The sequence below is a fragment of the Selaginella moellendorffii genome, unplaced genomic scaffold (assembly GCF_000143415.4).
Source record: "Selaginella moellendorffii unplaced genomic scaffold, v1.0 SELMOscaffold_97, whole genome shotgun sequence".
NCBI classification, from domain to species: domain Eukaryota; kingdom Viridiplantae; phylum Streptophyta; class Lycopodiopsida; order Selaginellales; family Selaginellaceae; genus Selaginella; species Selaginella moellendorffii.
The window spans coordinates 296800-314553 of record NW_003314358.1 but is presented as its reverse complement, the minus strand read 5'-3'; the positions used below and the strand labels follow the sequence as shown (position 1 = coordinate 314553).

Below are 17754 nucleotides of genomic sequence, written 5' to 3'. Positions count from 1 at the left end.
ACATATATGTTGACTTTCAAACAGAAATAGTATGACCTTAATAAATTTGCAGTATTGTTTTTACACCCTTAAGCTTGGAATTGAACTACGCAGATATTAATATCCTACAAAGACAACATCTGAAAGTGATCATATGTACTTGTAATCAGGAAGAGAAAGACCATCAGAATGACAATTTGTCCCCCGAGGTACCTTCAAGCCTCGTCCGATTCAAGGCGTTGAGAACGGCGAGCGAAGAGATCATCATTTGCCCTCTTTCCTTCTCTCCATTGCTTTGTGAAGCCTGAATCTAGAGCACATAGAAAAGTTTTAAACACATACTTCCAAACTCAAACCCAAGGAACGCTTTTTTCGGCTCCAAGTTTCTGCTGTTGACCATCTGCGGAACCATTTCCAAATCGCCGTCTCCATGTTGAGAAATTTTTTTTGCTTTAGTTTCTACATAGCGGACGAGAATTCACTTTGAAGTGCGCCTTCAAGCTACAAGTGAATTTTGGTTAACGGGAAATTGTTTTATTCAAGTTCTTTAAGCCTTCGTGTTTTCTTGCCCATTTGGAGATGTCTCGCAAAATGGCGTTGCGACAAAGCAAACGGTCTGGATCCGCTGACCACATTGACTCGTCGATACAAAATTTGACTTTTGCAGTAATACTTGCAAAGTTTACCATGTTGGTTATTTGATTATTGTTTCTTTGAGGTCATAACTTTCTTCAATACCGCAGTCGCAGAAATTATATCCGACTCGGTGTGCCCAGCCGAGATGCACACTCGGATACCAGCAGGGAGCGCGCAGTTATCCAAAGCAGTGCGTTTCTGGACGGACATAAGGACCGAGTGCTCTAACATCTACACAAGAGGATGATGGTTTAGCTTAGCTCCTCAAGCAAGGAAAGGGAACGAAGAAAAAGATTTCTATACCTCGTCCGCGATGGTTTGTAAATAGGCAGCGTCCGCGTGAAACGATCCTAGCGAGGGTCTCAAGTGGAGAAGAACAACCGGGGAGCGTGTGTCGCTGCCTATCCTTATGCCGGAGACGTCCGACAAGCCTGTCAAGAAGAAAATCGTGGATAGTAAGATCCGTAAGATCCTTGTGGAAAGAAGAGCTACAGAGGCTTACACTTGTGGAAAAGAGCGATGTTGTTATGTAGTCTGGCGAGGACACTTGGATCGTCCTCGAGCAGCTCTATGGCTGAAATGGACGCGGTCGCGAGGAATGGTGGTAATGACGCCGAGAAGCAGTACCCTGCTCCGCTAAGGCGCTGTTTGTCATGTTTCGGTTATCCACATTAATAGAAGCAAAAACATAAAGATACCTGATGATCGACAACTTTTGCACTGCCAGTACAGAATCCCCCGGCCGAAGCGAATGCCGTGCCCATCGCAGCTGTTATAATATCGATCTTTTCAATCTGGGAGAGACGACTGACTGGTAAGCACAATCAAAGTCCGCTGAGGAAAAGCATACCGGAATGTTGAAATGCTCAGAAATGCCTCGTCCTGATTTTCCAAGCACTCCAATAGAGTTACTTTCATCAACGAGTAACCGGAAGAGATACTTCTCCTTCAGGCGTACAATCTCGCCCAACGGTGCCAATTTACCCGAGTTCTGTAGAGCAAATTATCGCAAAATCATCCGACACGAACCAAAAACCTTACTTGGTAAATAGCCTCCACAACGATGAAACGACGATTCAAGGGCTTCTTCTTTCGCTCGTCTTCTTTTCGAACTTCTTTCAAACGGGCTTCCAGGGACCCCATATCATTGTGTCTGAAATACTTGATGGTGCTTCGAGAAAGATGCAGGCCATTCTGGATCCCCCAGCTCACACCGTCGTCACTGCACCACAGAAAACTTTAGAGAAAAGCATCCCACGACATGGACCACTTACGCTATAATTATATCCCCGCGCTTGCAAAAGGCAGGAATACAACTCGCAGCGGTTGCGAGGCCATAGGAGTAAAGAATTGACTCGGACGTTCCTAAGAAACTGGCAATTTTTGTCTCCAAGTCTAGGTGCACATCTACAAAAAAACACAAACATAATAAGCAACCTTGGACATTAAGAGCAAAGTAAATTTCACACTGACCAATGGTGCCATAAAAACCACGCGGACCGCATGCTCCAACGCCATACTTCAGCAAAGTAGCGTTGCAGGATTCCTACAAGTCACACAGTGAAAACAGAAGTAAACATAATACGCTTTTTCTTTCTCATTTTGCCATACCTTGATCCTTTCATCGCCAACGAATCCCAGATAGTTGGCTGTCGAGAGATTTATAACTTTCCTGCCATTTATTTGCACAGTTGGACCTGCTGCACTGAACCATGAAGGCATTTAGTTTGGTTCCATTCGGCAAATCGTGTATAAAGAAGAAGAAAGACACAGAAAAATAAAATCTAGTTTTGCGAAGATGAGTACCTCTCTAGAACCGGATATGGCGGTGTCATCTCTTTGGTAACTGGCGGATGCAAAGGCTCTGGAGTCCATTCTTCCACAAGTTGGTCGATTTCCTTCACCAAAACATTAGTACTGTAGAAAAATAAAAAATAAAAAATCGAGCCTTCTCTTACTTTCTCAGACAATGGCCTGCTTGCCGGCTGATAGCTCTTTTGGAAAAGAAGGAATACAATCACCACAGCGAGTACGACTTCGACGATCAAATGTCCTGTTCAAAGACACCCATTGCGAATCATAGCTGAAAAACAAGTACCACGACTAATTCTAATCGCCAGAAACACAGATCTGTGCTCATACCTCCAAATCGAACTCCAAAAACCACAGCATCCCCCAATTGCGCCTCCCAGAGCGACTGCCACACCTCCATCGTCGCCCAACCCCTAACAAAAGCCCTAATGTCTCCAAATAAAATTCAAAAAAACGAAATTTCACCCGTCTATCGCAGCCGTCTATCTCAAGAAATAATCCTAGCGGTCGATCATGTGGCGCGCGCGTCCTTATTTGAATTACAGCCGTTGATGCACATGAACTCTAAAGAACACGATGTCATGTCGATGGCCTCCTCCTTCCCGGCTCGAAATTTGGGAAGGATTGGAGGAGCGTCCACCGTTTCCAAGGATCCCTCCAGCATTTTCGTGACGTATCCCATTGATGGTCTCTGTCCAGGATCACTCTGGACGCACCACAATCCAATTCTCAGCAGCTTCTCCATCTTCTTGAAACATTGCTGCGAAGAAAAGCTCATTCTCTTGTCCATGATCTCCGCGACTTGCTTGTTTCGAGACATCTCGAGAACTCCTCCACCCAGGAACTTCGATCCGCAAGGAGAGCACGCAGGCTTGCCAGTGACCATCTCCAGCACCACCACTCCAAAGCTGTAGGTGTCGAGCTTGTCGCTAATCTGGAAGTGGAGCCACTCCGGAGCCATGTATCCCGGAGTCCCCCGGATGATCATCTCGTCCACCGCTTGAAGCTCGCCTTGCCGCGAGAGCCCAAAGTCTGAGATCTTCCCTCGAAAGTTCTCGTCCAGGAGAATGTTCTGCGGCTTGATGTCCAAGTGTAGCACCATCGTCCGGCATCCGTCGTGAAGATATGACAGTCCTCGAGCGATGTCAAGAGCGATCGAGTATCTGGCATCGCAATCCAGGAACTTGTCGTCATCAAACAGCCAGCGGTCGAGAGAACCATTGGCGACGAACTCGTAGACGAGCAAGTTCGGGCAGCAAAATCCCCGGAGCCGCACCAAGTTCTTGTGGTGGATGCTGATGATGGCCACCACCTCGGCTTCAAACAGCTTGTGCACTTGCTTGGAGTCGCTCACGCGCTTCACGGCCACCCGGCTCCCGTCTGCAAGAACACCTTCGAAGACCGACCCGAATCCCCCGCTCCCGATCTCCCTGATAAACTTCTCGGTCGCCACCTCCAGCTCGTGCAGCGAGAAGGGCCGAGGTAGCTCGGACGACAAAGCCTGGCCCTGGTCCACAGCGTCATTAGCTCTCTTCCAGTAGAAAGTGATGAACGTCACCATTGTCGTCGCCATCGCCAAGAGCAGCACGAAGACGCCAATGACGATGGCTTGGACGTTGGAGCTCCAGCCGCCAGTATGGGGTCTGACTTGAGGCTTGACGATTATCTCCGGAGCGGATGGCCTCTTCTTTTCAACCTTGAGAAACGCTTTGAACGACGGCGTCGTGTTGTAGCTGCTGCCGAGCAACGTGTAGAACTCGGTCACCCGGAAGCACGTCGCGGACGAGTTGCTGGAGACGAACGCTGCCTTGCAAGCACAGTCCTCCAAGCACGAGCTCACGCACGACTCTTCCTCGTTGGCTGCCATGAACCGCAGCGGCGCGTAGTTGTAGAAGCCAGATGCTTGGAGCATGACGTGCTTGGACGAGATATACTGCCCGTCGCACGGGCCCTCCGGCTCCCAAGGCTGGCACCCTTTGGAAGCATCAGCGGGATCAACCGGCTGGAAGTATGATCTCTCGCCTTGCAGCAGCGGACAGCCACATTTTCTGTTATCCACGTCGAAGACGCTCTTCTTCCCGCAAGCCCCAATGCTTACAGCCTCTACGTCATTGAAGAGCAAAGCGTTGAGATTCACCGACGCCATCTTGGGCTGGTTGTCGAAGCGCAAACTCCCATCGGCGTGTATCCTCAGCACCTCGAGCGTTGTCGAGTCGATACAAAAAGGTGGCGTCGTCAAGAAGGGCTCCCAGTCTGTCATGTAGATCTTCAGCTGGCAGCCAGAGTCGAGAGTCATCTTGATCACGTTGAGGCTACTCGGATTGCTCCACACTTTGTAGATTTGAGGCGACACCGGCGCCTCAGCTGTCATCACTATTCCCGAAGTCCCCACCTCGAGCGTGAAGTAGCCTTGGAATCCCTCTGCCTCTTGGACGCTATTAGAAACCATGGCCATTCCTGACTTCAGCTCTTGCTGCAGCAGCAGCGAATCGGTCGGGTTCCAGAAGCTCTGCCAGGCAGGGCTAGCATAGTGTATCTTGTTGAGCACCAAGTTACCCGATGACTCTAGCCTCATTTCTAGGACTCCTTTCCTGGCGGTGCCTGTCGACCACACCAGACTATTCTCTTGGCCATCTCTGTATAGCACCAAGTTTCCATCTGCGGTCAAGCTGAGCATACCACCTTCAGAAACCGGCACGCCTGCTCGCCATACCACCTGTGCGCTCTGGTTGGAGCTCGGATCCTGGAAGAAGACCGAGAAGTAGTACCGGGGCCTGGGGCAGTGGTCGCAAGTGGGGAGAAAGCCGGCGAAAACTGGGAACTGTGCATTGGGCACCGAGAGGACAATGCCCGACCAGGAGCCGTCGAGTATCCATGTCGAGTTGAGAGGCGCTGCGCCTTGATCCTGCGTAAACGATGGAGTAACTGCACGAATCATCAGGAGAATCATGAAAGAGCAAACCGCCATGAGTTGTAAAGTTGCTGAGCAGATACTTTCTTTCGAGCGCCTTCGGACAAGGGAGAAGCATAGGTGCTTCAGTCGCGTGATGGAAACATTTCTTTAGAACCGAGGCATATAATTTGGATTCCAAAGAGCGCAGATTTATACCTCCAACTAGCATTTGGCTCGGTATGAAGATTTATACGCTTGCGAAGAAATAGTTCTTGGATCATGAAGATTACTTGTTTCAGAAAGGAACCCGAAGTTCCAGGGAATGAAGTTCATCGGGCTAAAGTAATACATGAGACAGAGAGAAAGCTGCTCAGGCCAAAAGAATACATGAGACAAAGATATTCACCTTTTATGTGTTTCTGAAAAGTGTGAAGATATGTTTGAAACCAAGTTACCAACAGGCACACAAAGCTATGAAGGGAAGTACTTTGCCGTCGCTTTCAGAAACCTTGATCCGTGGATCGACAATAGAGAGAAAACATGAGTAAGATTTCCTATTCCAATCAACCAAGAGAAAGGCGGATTATTCATAATACCTCATCCACGATGGTTTGTAAACAAGCAGCATCAGCGTGAAACGATCCTAGCAGCACACTTGGATCCTCCTCGATCGCGCTGCTCTAGCGAGGAACGGAGGTAACGACAGCGAGAAGCATTATGCTAGAGATAAAGGTTCCTAATGATCGAAAACTCTTACAGACGTGCCCATTGCAGTCCTTACAATGTCGATCATTTCAATCAGGGAGAAACCACTAACTGGCAAGCACAATCAAAAACTGCTGAGAAAATCTTTTCATCAATGAGTGAGTACGAGGAAAAAATGCCCCTCATACAATCTTGTGCAAAGGTGCCAATTTAATTATCAACACAAACCATAAAGCTCCAATATCAAATACTTGATGGTGCCGACCCCTCCTCATCACTGAACTACAGAAAACGTTAGAAAGCAAATCCCACGATGAACCACTTACGCTATGATTAAATCCCCATCGCTTGCAAAAAAACATGATTCGATTCAAGAAACTGGCAAGGTAAGTCTTACACAAAAACACAAAACCTACGCTTTTCGTTTCCTGACCGACAAATCCCAGATAGTTGGCCGTCGAGAGATTTATAACTTCTTAACCTGGTCCAACTTCCACGGTTGGACCTGCTTTAGTTTTCAGCAAATCATGTATGGAAGGAAAAATAAATAGTTTTTGCGAAGAATGCGACAAGTTGGTCGATTTCCGTCAACCAAACATTAGTATTCCGCTGATAGCTCTTTTCGAAGGAATACAACCACCACACCGACGGCCATCTGAAAAAAAAAAAGAATTCCAACCGCCCAAGGCCAGATCCGTCGGCAACTACGCTCATACCACCAAAAACTCTGCAGAGGGACTCCATCGTCAAACAAATGCCGTGCGCTTGTCATCAGTTCCCAATGGATTTCCTGCCGCGCCATAAATCCAAATGGCGAGATTATGCCACTACCGGATTGCACCAAGCTCGAGCGCATACAGCCGTCGATAATATGGCGCGAGCTTCCCATTTGAATTACAGCCGTTGATCTACATGAACTCTCACAATGTCACTCAAAGAGCACGATCTCATGTCGATTGCCTCCTCCTTCCCGGCGCGAGATTTGGGAGGGATTGGAGGAGCGTCCACCGTTTCCAAGGATCCCTCCAGCATTTTCGTGACGTATCCCATCGATGGTCTCTGGCCGGGATCACTCTGGACGCACCACAATCCAATTCTCAGCAGCTTCTCCATCTTCTTGAAGCATTGTGAAGAAAAGTTCATCCTCTTGTCCATGATCTCCACTACTGGACTTTTTTGAGACATCTCAAGAACTCCTCCAGCCAGGAACTTCGACCCGCAAGGAGAGCACGCAGGCTTGCCAGTGACCATCTCCAGCACCACCACTCCAAAGCTGTAAGTGTCGAGCTTGTCACTAATCTGGAAGTGGAGCCACTCCGGAGCCATGTATCCCGGAGTCCCCCGGATGATCATCTCGTCCACCGCTTGAAGCTCGCCTTGCCGCGAGAGCCCAAAGTCGGAGATCTTTGCTCGAAATTTCTCGTCCAGGAGTATGTTCTGCGGCTTGATGTCCAAGTGTAGCACCCTCGTCCGGCATCCGTCGTGGAGGTAGGACAGTCCCCGAGCGATGTCGAGAGCGATCGAGTATCTGGCATCGCAGTCCAGGAACTTGTCGTCATCAAACAGCCACCGGTCGAGAGAACCATTGGCGACGAACTCGTAGACGAGCAAGTTCGGGCAGCAAAATCCCCGGAGCCGCACCAAGTTCTTGTGGTGGATGCTGATGATGGCCACCACCTCGGCTTCAAACAACTTGTGGACTTGCCTGGAGTCGCTCACGCGCTTCACAGCCACCCGGCTCCCGTCTGCAAGAACACCTTCGAAGACCGAGCCGAATCCCCCGCTCCCGATCTCCCTGCTAAACTTCTCGGTCGCCACCTCCAGCTCGTGCAGGGAGAAGGGCCGAGGTAGCTCGGACGACAAAGCCTGGCTCTGGTCCACAGCGTCGCTAGCTCTCTTCCAGTAGAAAGTGATGAACGTCACCATTGTCGTCGCCATCGCCAAGAGCAGCACGAAGACGCCAATGAGGATGGCTTGGACGTTGGAGCTCCAGCCGCCGGTATGAGGTCTGACTTGAGGCTTGGTGATTATCTCCGGAGCGGATGGCCTCTTCTGTTCAACCTTGAGAAACGCTTTGAAGGAGGGCGTTGTGTTGTAGCTGCTGCCGCGCAGCGTGTAGAACTCGGTCACTCGGAAGCACGTCGCGGACGAGTTGCTAGAGACAAACGCCGCCTTGCAAGCGCAGTCCTCCAAGCAGGAGCTCACGCACGAGTCTCCCTCGTTGGCTGCCATGAATCGCAGCGGCGCGTAGTTGTAGAAGCCAGCCGCTTGGAGCATGACGTGATTTGACGAGTTATACAGTCCATCACACGGGTCCTCCGGCTCCCAAGGCTGGCACCCTTTGGAAGCATCGGCCGGATCAATCTGCTGGAAGTATGATCTCTCGCCTTGTAGCAGCGGACAGCCACACTTCCTGGTTTCCACGTCGAAGACGCTCTTCTTCCCGCAAGCCCCGATGCTTACACCCTCTACGTCATTGAAGAGCAACGCGTTGAGATACACCGAGGCTCTTTCGGGCTGGTTGTCATAGCGCAAACTCCCGTCGGGGTGTATCCTCAGCACCTCCAGCGTTGTCGAGTCGGTACAAAAAGATGGCGTCGACCAGCAGGGCTGCCCGTCTGTGGTGTAGATCTTGAGCTGGCAGCCAGACTCGAGAGACATGTCGCCCACGTCGAGGCTACTCGGATTTCTCCACAGTTTGTAGATTTGAGGCGCCACCGGCGCCTGGGCGGTCATCACTATTTCCGAGACTCTCACCTCGAGCGTGAAGTAGCCTTGGAACCCCTCCGCCTCTTGGACGCTGTTAGAAACCATGCTCGTTCCTGACTCTAGATTTTGCGTCGGCAGCAGCGCGTCGGTCGGGTTCCGGAAGCTCTGCCAGGCGGTGCCATCATAGTTGGCCTTGTTGAGCACCAAGTTGCCGGTATAGTCTAGCCTCATTTCTAAGACTCCTTTCCTGGCGGTGCCTGTCGACCACACCGGACTCTTCGCTTGGCCATCTCTGTATAGCACCAAGTTTCCATCTGCGGTCAAGCTGAGCATACCACCTTCGGAAATCGGGAGGCCTGCTCGCCATACAACCTGCGTGCTCCGGTTGGAGCTCGGATCCTGGAAGAAGACCGAGAAGTAGTACCGGGGCCTGGGGCAGTGGTCGCAAGTAGGGAGAAAGCCGGCGAAAACTGGGAAGTTTGCATCGGGCACTGAGAGGACAATGCGCGACGAGGAGCCGTCGAGTATCCATGTCGAGTTGAGGGGCGCTGCGCCTTGATCCTGCGTAAACGATGGAGTAACGGCACCAATCATCAGGAGAATCACGAAAGAGCAAACCGCCATGGGACGTGAAAAGCGTGCTGAGCAGATACTTTCTTTCTTTCGGGCGCCCCCGGACAAGGGACGAGCATCGGTGCTTCAGTCGCGCTATGAAATATTTCTTCACGACCGAGGCATATAGTTTGGATGTAAATGAGCGCAGCAAGTACCACTTGGCCTGGCATGAGGAGCTCCTTAGCTGTCCCAAAGAAGACATCAGTACTGTAAGATCTATATGCTTACCTCGTCTGTGGAAAGAAATAGTTCTCAAGCACCCAAACGCATTAGAGACCCCCGCAAAAACCATTGGAAACGTAAGTTCCAACTATAGTTACCACAAGTTCCTCAGCTCACCAGGCAAAAAGAGTGCGTGAGTGAGACATAGAGACGTAGCTGTCTCTCAAGAGAGTAAAAAGCTATTGAAATTGTGGGTACCAACAGGCACACAAATCTACAAAAGAAGTACCTCACCATACCTCGCAGATGACAAAGCTTGTGCGAAGCTCCAAATTACAGTAAATCCGCTGGTAAAGCTAAACAAAGACATCCGAAGGATGAAAATCCATCTAAACACCCTCCACGATATTGTGATGGATTTTCATCGCTCTAATGTCCTTGGGAACTATCCCAGTCACATTGCCCCTAAAACACTTCACCTTACGGAATAGAATCAATGCAAGAACAACAAAAGCTCTCTAGCATACCTTGCATGATCACGGCAGTATCTCGTCGGCTCACCATTGCCACATCGAATCCCAAGCTTATCCCCATCGCGCCATCGACATAGCCATCGCCCCCGAATCGGGGCAATGGCAAAATATCAAACCTAGATTGGCAATTTAAAATTGGCGCCAAAACCCCAGACCTACGGAAAGAGCTAAAATAGTGGACGTTTTTTAGGGCTCTTCGAGAAAAGGATGGATTCGAAGGTGCTACACCTTGTGCGCCATGGCCAAGCCTTCCACAACGTCCAGGGTGAAATTCTACTGCAAATGAGGAGCTCCTGGAAGATTTTCCTGGACGGGAGATGGCGGCGCCTCACGCTCAAGCACTTTTTGAGGGCTTTTCGATGCCTGTGGCTTCTCTTGTGCTGCATCGTTTCCCCAGCGCCTCCTCGTCCTTCCTCGTCCCCAGCTGCTGTGATGCCCATTTACTACGAGCACGCCGATGCGAGCCTCACGGCTACTGGCTGGGAACAAGTAAGTCACCATTTCGATTTTCCTTTCCTCCATTCATTTGGTAAATGATTGATCGCTCTCCTTCAAGGCTGAGTTTCTTCACAGGGAATTCAGGATTTCCGGATTGAGAGATCGAGTGGAGCTTGTTGTGGTGTCGCCCTTGACTCGGTAGTGTGATTTCTCCTCTCGAGAACTCTTCTAAGTTTGCCTTCCAGGACGCTCCAAACTGCATCTGGGATTTTTGGAGGAGGGAATTTCACTGATACCACTGATCAACTAGCAGCTCCTCTGATGGTAGACAACGTTGGACGGTGTCCACGACCAGCCATCTCCAGTGCAAACTCCCCTCCTTTCGTAGCACTGGAGCTTTGCAGGGAGAAATTGGTATGTTGGCTCCCTTTTTTTTGTGAATCTAGCCAGCTGACGCGAAGTTTTGATGAACAGGGCACCATGCCATGCGATCAGAGGAGTCCCAGGAGCAAATCCGAAATTCAGTTTCCAGGGATTGACTTTTCGAACGTAAGGATCATTCGACTCGATCGAGTTGTGTGACTTGATCCAACTCTGTTTCTCTTCTCTATCAGATCGAACAGGACCAGGACGAGCTGTGGAAGCCTGACAGAAGAGAACCAGAAGAGGAGCTCGACAAAAGGGCGAGAGCTTTTCTAGAATGGTACGTGGGCAGTCTGCGAAAGCTGTTGTAAGTTTCTGATCAAGCATGCAGGCTATGGAGTCGTGGAGAGGAGGAGATTGCCGTCGTCTCCCACGCAGGCTTTCTGACCAACCTTGTGACAAAGTTTGGCGACGAAGCTGTGAACAAGACAGTGTAAGCGGCGTGTTTGGATGCTAGATTTGCTTGATACTTACACTTGTGCGATTTAGGTTTGCGAACTGTGAGCTTCGTAGCGTGAGATTGAGGTGAGTCATCGTAGTTTTGTTCTCGAGACCTTAGATCTTGGCGTTTTTTTGCTCAGGAAAATAGTCACGGGCTCGGACTATGCATTTGAGTTGACCGCAGCGTGAATCCATCCAAAGTGAGCCATGGATTCTGAAAGAGTTCTTTTTCTTACTTCAAGCTAGAAGCAATTTAGTAGATTCGATTATTCGATTAGTCAATCTTAAAACGTATCTATTTCTAGCTTCTGAAACAATGAGTGACCTATCAAAATATGTTATAAAATGGAAATGTAAACAGGGACAACATACTCTTTTCCATTTGTTGTGCAAAAACCATAATCAGTAAATCTCCCAAGACTATTTACACAGACATCCCAAGAGTCTATGGCACTTGACATATGATAAGAACCAAATGGTTCCAAGCATTCCTTCTCATTTGTTACACAGAATCTTCTCGCTAAATCTCTAGGTTTAGAATCGATCTTTATAATACGCAGGACAATCTCATCTGTAGAATTGTTCTTAATCCTTTTCATGAGATCTATCGTGCATCTAATGTGGTCTCCCATCATCTCTAAGAATTGATTTTAAAACCTAATTTACAAACGTTTTTATAAGAAAAACATAATAAGGTATAAATGATCAATACAAGATTAGTACTTGGACCATATAAAGCAATTTGATTCCATTTCAGTCTGAAAAGATGAAAAACTAATATTAATATATACTAATAACTGATAATAATATGAAAAACTAATAAATTAATATATACCAAACTAAAAAAAGTATATTCCTTATAGCTTCAAATTTATATTTATATATTTTTGGTTGTTTTTTATTTAGATTAATATTGTATTTATAATTTATAAACATGTTTATAATTTATAAATATTCTTCAGCACTTTCTAGTATATTCTTTTTTATTTTACCATCTAATGGTTGATATGCAATAAGATTAATCTTGTGTTTATAATATACAAACATATTTATAATTACAAATTTTTATTTAATTAATTAGATTAATAAGTAGGAATAACATTACTATTAAACAAACCAATCGTTGTTACATGTAAAACATAGTAAATTATTTAAGTATTTTCTACCTATTCCATGATAAGGTATATCCTCTCCCTTAAAATTATTTTGTGAGTGCTCAAGATGTAAAAATAGGTATATTAATTAGGGTTTAAACCCCTACTTATATACAAGAATGGATGGTCCATATGCTATAGTACTATAATTGGTGTATTACTTAGCCAAGGTAGGTGTATTAGGTCCTTTATACATAAGCAAAAAGTTTGACACAATTAACAGCAAAATGTAAATGAAAAACACTTAATGCTACATACTTATATTTAATTGACTCCACACTATGGTTTTAAAATGACTTAAAACTGGTCTATAAAGTATATAGAATGTATGGACAATCTAATAATTGTTTATGTTTGAAATAAACTACTCATTGCTATCTCTCATTGCATGACATCCAAATGACAAATATTCCAAACCATCTTAAGTTCCACCAACAATAAAATCATAATGATATAGCAAATGCATAATACAATGAATATAGATGGTAGAATTCTTGAAAAAATTAACCTTGTACAGATTTAAAATAATAAGTTTGCCAATCAAGATAGATTCCCAGCAGAGTAGGAATCCTTACTATAGGAGAGTTATGGTTATTAATTTTCATTTATGAGGGCATGAATTTGCAAAAATGTATAGTGAGTTATATGCAACAAAAAAGAACAATTCAAAAAATGATTATATAGAAGTTCAAAAATAAAGAGAAATGTGCACATTTTTTTCTAATTGGTTAAATGTATAAAGATACTCATGGGTTAAACATCTTTAAGTTTGAGTAGTATAGGGTTGGATAACCTCCCAAAAAGTTTAAATTCAAGAGTTTTCTCAAATAAAATAAAACTTTCAGCTTCATATATATAAAATGTATAAAGAATCTTACCATCTATTATGTTGCAAAGAACTATTATGCATTTTTTAGATTTTGTGAATTTGTATTTTCTCAATATATCTAGAACCATTCTCCACTGCCAGCTTATGAAGTTTAATATAAATGTGGTAACAAACTAAATAGATTTATTTATGTACGATTCTAAATTTCAAACCAGACATATAATGGAAATTTGATTAGTATTTAGTAAACTATGAATGTTAGAGCCATCATTACAGTTCAGATAAAAAAAATTTAACTCAATATGCAATTAAAATTATAATTTCTCTGAACTAAACTATTGTTTATTGGTAGTCTATAATTCTTTAGTTTTATGAAAACTTAATTGCTTTTAAAGCAATCCTATGGATGTGTTTAGGGTTCTGCACCTTTTTTATAAAGGCAATAAAAACATTAAATTCAAAATTAATGATGATAAAAAATGATCTAATCACTTGCATTATTATCTAATTGCATTATTGTGCATTTCTTTAGAGATGAATAATAGAAAATTTTAGATAAATATAACTTTTTATACACTCAAAATTTCTAACACTGTAAAGTTATAAAAGAAGATTTATTTATCTTGGGTATATTATATCTCCCAATAGAGCTAGCTAGTATTTATATATTTTTGGTTTGCTTAAGCAAGCCTATGGATGTACCTAGAATATGCTTGAATATTTTAGGATATTTTACTATCTAACAGTTGTTATTCATTTAAATTAATTTTGTATTTAAAATTTATAAACGTTCTTAAACACTTTCTAGTATATTCTTTTTAATTCTACCATCTAATGATTGATATGCAATAAGATTAATCTTGTGTTTATAAATTATAAATTTTTATTTGATCAATTAATAGGTAGGAATAACACTACTATTAAACAAACTAATTATTGTTACATGCAAAGCTTTTTAATTATTTTCTACCTATTACATGATAAGGTATATCCTCTCCCTTAAATTTATTTTAAATTATTTTTTGCCTAGCAATAAATTAACTTTTCCCTAGCTAAACATAGCTTCTCAATATAAAGTTAGGAAAAGAAGATTTTCTTGTAGAATCCATACTTTGGATGGATTCACGCTGCGGTCAACTCAAATGCATAGTCCGAGCCAGTGACTATTTTCCTGAGCAAAACAACGCCAAGATCTAAGGTCTCGAGAACAAAACTACGATGACTCCTCAATCTCACGCTACGAAGCTCACAGTTCGCAAACCTAAATCGCACAAGTGTAAGTACCAAGCAAAATCTAGCATCCAAACACGCCGCTTACACTGTCTTGTTCACAGCTTCATCGCCAAACTTTGTCACAAGATTGGTCAGAAAGCCTGCGTGGGAGACGACGGCAATCTCCTCCTCTCCACGACTCCATAGCCTGCAAGCTTGATCAGAAACTTACAACAGCTTTCGCAGGCTGCTCACGTACCATTCTAGAAAAGCTCTCGCCCTTTTGTCGAGCTCCTCTTCTAGTTCTCTTCTGTCAGGCTTCCACAGCTCGTCCTGGTCCTGTTCGCTCTAATAGAGAAGAGAAACAGAGTTGGATCAAGTCACACAACTCGATCGAGTCGAATGATCCTTACGTTCGAAAAGTCAATCCCTGGAAACTGATCGCATGGCATGGTACCCTGTTCATCAAAACTTCGCGTCAACTAGCTACATTGACAGAGAGAAAAAATATGGGAGCCAACATACCAATTTCTCCCTGCAAAGCTCCAGTGCTACGAAAGGAGGGGAGTTTGCACTGGAGATGGCTGGTCGTGGACACCGTCCAACGTTGTCTACCATCAGAGGAGCTGCTAGTTGATCAGTGGTATCAGTGAAATTCCCTCCTCCAAAAATCCCAGATGCAGTTTGGAGCGTCCTGGGAGAGGAGAAATCACACTACCGAGTCAAGGGCGGCACCACAACAAGCTCCACTCGATCTCTCAATCCGGAAATCCTGAATTCCCTGTGAAGAAACTCAGCCTTGAAGGAGAGCGATCGATCATTTACCAAATGAATGGAGCAAAGGGAAAGGAAAGGACTTACTTGTTCCCATCCAGTAGCCGTGAGGCTCGCGTCGGCGTGCTCGTAGTAAATGGGCATCACAGCAGCTGGGGAGGAGAGGAGCCGCTGGGGAAACGATGCAGCACATCGAAAAGCCCTCAAGATGCATCTCCCGTCCAGGAAAATCTTCCAGGAGCTCCTCATTTGCAGTAGAATTTCACCTTGGACGTTGTGGAAGGCCTGGCCATGGCGCACAAGGTGTAGCGCCTTGGAATCCATCCCTCTCCCTTTCGAAGAACCCTAAACAAACGTCCACTAATTTAGCATTGGCCCATTTTCGTACGTTTGGGGCTTTGGCGCTAACTTGTACCATCCATCGTTTGAAATTTGGGTTTTATTTTGCATGCCTTGGTTGCGGAGCGATGGCGCTGGCGATGGTTTGCGCGATGGCGATCGTCTGCGTCGCGATTGAGCCATTCTTGCTCAGCGTCGCATTCGACGCGGCAATGGCCAGGGAGCCTACGCGATACTGTCATGATCCATCGTCTCGGGCGAGGTATGCAAGCTTTCTTGCCGATTCTCTCTCGATTCATGGTGATTATGCATTCTCGACGCTTGTCTCTCCAAAGATTTCGTGTTTCCTGTCCCGATTGCAAGCTTTCTAGTGCTTTCTCGTTTCCTAGACCCCGAGCCGTCCCGATTCATGGTTTCTACTTTGTTTCTCCACAGACTTCTTGCTTCTTATCCCGATTCCAAGCTTTCCAGTGGTTTCTTGCTTCTTATCCCGGTCCTAACGCGGATTCTCGAGATTTAACTTATCGAGATTGCAAGTTTTCCCGTGATTTCTTATGCCGATCCTATGCGGATTCGTTTCTATGCTGATTGCAGTGGCAACGTCACGGCTGTGTTCCCCAAACAGATCCGCGCGATGAAGCGCCTTCAGAAGAATATCGTGAACGAGAACTCTACCAGCGTACATTTGCTTTGATTTGGAACTTCACTCACTGCTCACTGCTCACGTAAACTTTCGTTTTCAGACTCCCCCACCGCAGTGGCTGCCCGTTCTCACGAAGTACCTTACGCACCAAGTTCCTGGGGACAAGCCAGAGTACTCGTTCGGGGGCATCGATGGATTCGTCACAGTTCTCTTTCCCACACAGTTTCGCACTCTACGGGAAGTTCATGGCTTCAAGGATGACAAGGAGTTTGTTGAAACGTTGAACACCGCACGCCCGAGGACGATGGGCAGCTCTAGGAGTGGAGCAAAGTTTTTCACCACTGCCAGCGAGCGAGTCATCGTGAAGCTGGTTTCTCACCGTGATATGAGTGCGCTGCGACGAATAGCAGAAGATTACTTCCTGTACACCCAGCAGCTGGAGACATCGTTCGCGATAATACTGGGCGCTTACGAGGTATAAACACTTGAAAAAGTTCGAAAGCACTTCTCATATTGCTTTTCGTGTCATAGATCTGGCCCGCACCGATGACCTTCAGCGAGAGCGAACGTTTGAACGTCCTTGTCATCGAGGCCACAGATCCTCCCAGGAGCTTTCTTCAAGCCACAACGATACACCATGATCTCAAGGGGTTCATCAAGTACAGTGTTCCAGAGAGCGATGCCTATTTCACAACGCCTTTGCTGCTGACAAGTTTCTCTCACCGCATGCTGTTTTGTTTGATTGAGCGGGACACGCACTTCCTCCAGGTAAGCTGGAAAACATCCGTGCTTGATTCATTTACGACTGTTTTGCTTTTTTTTTTTTTTTGCAGAGACAGGGCCTCACTGATTATTCGGTTCTAGTCTTCCAGACCGATGAGGAGCACATATTTGTTTCCGTAATCGACTACCTTACCACGTTTTCTCGGAGGAATGCCTACAGACACATTCGAATCAACTTTCGGATCATCCGAGGTCTTGTGATGGATTGGATTCGGGAGCTCCTTGGATGCGTCATGACGGAGGAGGACATCAGGAAGCGTGTTCTTGAACACTGTATCATCCATCCACGCAACTACCGCGCCAGGCTTCTGCAAGCTTTGGGGAGGTACTTTCCTTTGTAGCTTTGTGTTCCCCTTGGTAACTAGGAACCAGGAAACTTCACGAGATCTTCAGGTAACATAAAAGTTAAATCTCTGTCTCACGTCGCCAGCTTGTTTCTACGAGGAACTGGAACTTACGTTTCGTTCCTAAACTATTTTTTCGACAAGGTTAGCAACAGTACTGATGTCTTTGACAGCTAGCGAGCTCCTCAAGCCAAATGCGTTGGTCAAGTATCTGCTCAGCAAACTTTTCAGCTCCACTCCACGCAGAATCTAGACGCAGCACCCCTCAGCTCGACATGGATACTCGACTGCTCCTCCTCCTCTCGGTGGCCGGCTTTCTCCCCACCTGCA

At 45.9% G+C, this 17754-nt stretch overlaps 6 protein-coding genes across 6 annotated transcripts; 1 reads left to right on the top strand and 5 right to left on the bottom strand.

Moving 5' to 3' along the window:
- Positions 1-627: 627 nt before the first annotated feature.
- LOC9650738 (long chain base biosynthesis protein 1b) lies at positions 628-2855 on the bottom strand. Its single transcript, XM_002989349.2, has 12 exons — positions 2758-2855; positions 2574-2668; positions 2422-2513; positions 2227-2320; positions 2089-2161; positions 1890-2022; positions 1657-1837; positions 1466-1606; positions 1314-1409; positions 1118-1259; positions 919-1046; positions 628-846 (listed from the first exon to the last, which is right to left on the bottom strand). Exons 1-12 carry the CDS (start codon positions 2825-2827, stop codon positions 682-684), a joined length of 1410 nt encoding a protein of 469 aa, XP_002989395.1. The 5' UTR covers positions 2828-2855; the 3' UTR covers positions 628-681.
- Positions 2856-2938: 83 nt separating this feature from the next.
- On the bottom strand, positions 2939-6769 carry LOC112342035 (G-type lectin S-receptor-like serine/threonine-protein kinase SD2-5). The gene is made up of 5 exons (XM_024663182.1): positions 6705-6769; positions 6254-6307; positions 5917-5995; positions 5611-5686; positions 2939-5352 (listed from the first exon to the last, which is right to left on the bottom strand). The coding sequence occupies exons 1-5, from the start codon at positions 6767-6769 to the stop codon at positions 2939-2941; spliced, it is 2688 nt and encodes an 895-aa protein (XP_024518950.1).
- Positions 6770-6919: 150 nt separating this feature from the next.
- LOC112342034 (G-type lectin S-receptor-like serine/threonine-protein kinase SD2-5) lies at positions 6920-9328 on the bottom strand. Its single transcript, XM_024663181.1, has one exon. The coding sequence runs from the start codon at positions 9326-9328 to the stop codon at positions 6920-6922; it is 2409 nt and encodes an 802-aa protein (XP_024518949.1).
- A 920-nt stretch (positions 9329-10248) lies between these two features.
- LOC9650737 (phosphoglycerate mutase-like protein) lies at positions 10249-11615 on the top strand. The gene is made up of 8 exons (XM_002989396.2): positions 10249-10533; positions 10601-10680; positions 10728-10896; positions 10957-11031; positions 11097-11185; positions 11237-11338; positions 11395-11430; positions 11487-11615. The coding sequence occupies exons 1-8, from the start codon at positions 10252-10254 to the stop codon at positions 11533-11535; spliced, it is 882 nt and encodes a 293-aa protein (XP_002989442.1). The 5' UTR covers positions 10249-10251; the 3' UTR covers positions 11536-11615.
- Positions 11616-14366: 2751 nt separating this feature from the next.
- LOC112340425 (phosphoglycerate mutase-like protein) lies at positions 14367-15252 on the bottom strand (the record flags this gene model as incomplete). Its single annotated transcript, XM_024663180.1, has 5 exons — positions 14367-14590; positions 14648-14749; positions 14801-14889; positions 14955-14999; positions 15067-15252. Coding segments are annotated over 5 exons (561 nt in total), but the record flags the coding sequence as incomplete, so codon positions are not given.
- Positions 15245-15644, bottom strand: LOC9651115 (phosphoglycerate mutase-like protein 2). Its single transcript, XM_024663218.1, has 2 exons — positions 15403-15644; positions 15245-15339 (listed from the first exon to the last, which is right to left on the bottom strand). Exons 1-2 carry the CDS (start codon positions 15637-15639, stop codon positions 15256-15258), a joined length of 321 nt encoding a protein of 106 aa, XP_024518986.1. The 5' UTR covers positions 15640-15644; the 3' UTR covers positions 15245-15255.
- Positions 15645-17754: the final 2110 nt, after the last annotated feature.

Bases quoted from the DNA above. Each gene is read 5' to 3' on its own strand.
- LOC9650738 (XM_002989349.2), bottom strand. From the start codon at position 2,827: ATGGAGGTGTGGCAGTCGCTCTGGGAGGCGCAATTGGGGGATGCTGTG. The intron at 2,321-2,421 runs GTACTCATCTTC...TTCATGGTTCAG, and splicing joins CCATATCCGGTTCTAGAGAG to TGCAGCAGGTCCAACTGTGC. The intron at 1,260-1,313 runs GTATCTTTATGT...CATGACAAACAG, and splicing joins CAAAAGTTGTCGATCATCAG to CGCCTTAGCGGAGCAGGGTA.
- LOC9650737 (XM_002989396.2), top strand. From the start codon at position 10,252: ATGGATTCGAAGGTGCTACACCTTGTGCGCCATGGCCAAGCCTTCCAC. The intron at 10,897-10,956 runs GTATGTTGGCTC...TTTGATGAACAG, and splicing joins AGCTTTGCAGGGAGAAATTG to GGCACCATGCCATGCGATCA. The intron at 11,032-11,096 runs GTAAGGATCATT...CTTCTCTATCAG, and splicing joins CAGGGATTGACTTTTCGAAC to ATCGAACAGGACCAGGACGA.
- LOC9651115 (XM_024663218.1), bottom strand. From the start codon at position 15,639: ATGGATTCCAAGGCGCTACACCTTGTGCGCCATGGCCAGGCCTTCCAC. The intron at 15,340-15,402 runs GTAAGTCCTTTC...CTCTCCTTCAAG, and splicing joins CGGCTACTGGATGGGAACAA to GCTGAGTTTCTTCACAGGGA.
- LOC112342035 (XM_024663182.1), bottom strand. From the start codon at position 6,769: ATGGAGTCCCTCTGCAGAGTTTTTGGTGGTATGAGCGTAGTTGCCGAC. The intron at 6,308-6,704 runs GTTGGAATTCTT...CGTTTTCTGTAG, and splicing joins GACGGATCTGGCCTTGGGCG to TTCAGTGATGAGGAGGGGTC. The intron at 5,353-5,610 runs GTAATCTTCATG...TGATTCGTGCAG, and splicing joins CGGGTTCCTTTCTGAAACAA to TTACTCCATCGTTTACGCAG.
- LOC112342034 (XM_024663181.1), bottom strand. From the start codon at position 9,328: ATGATTGGTGCCGTTACTCCATCGTTTACGCAGGATCAAGGCGCAGCG.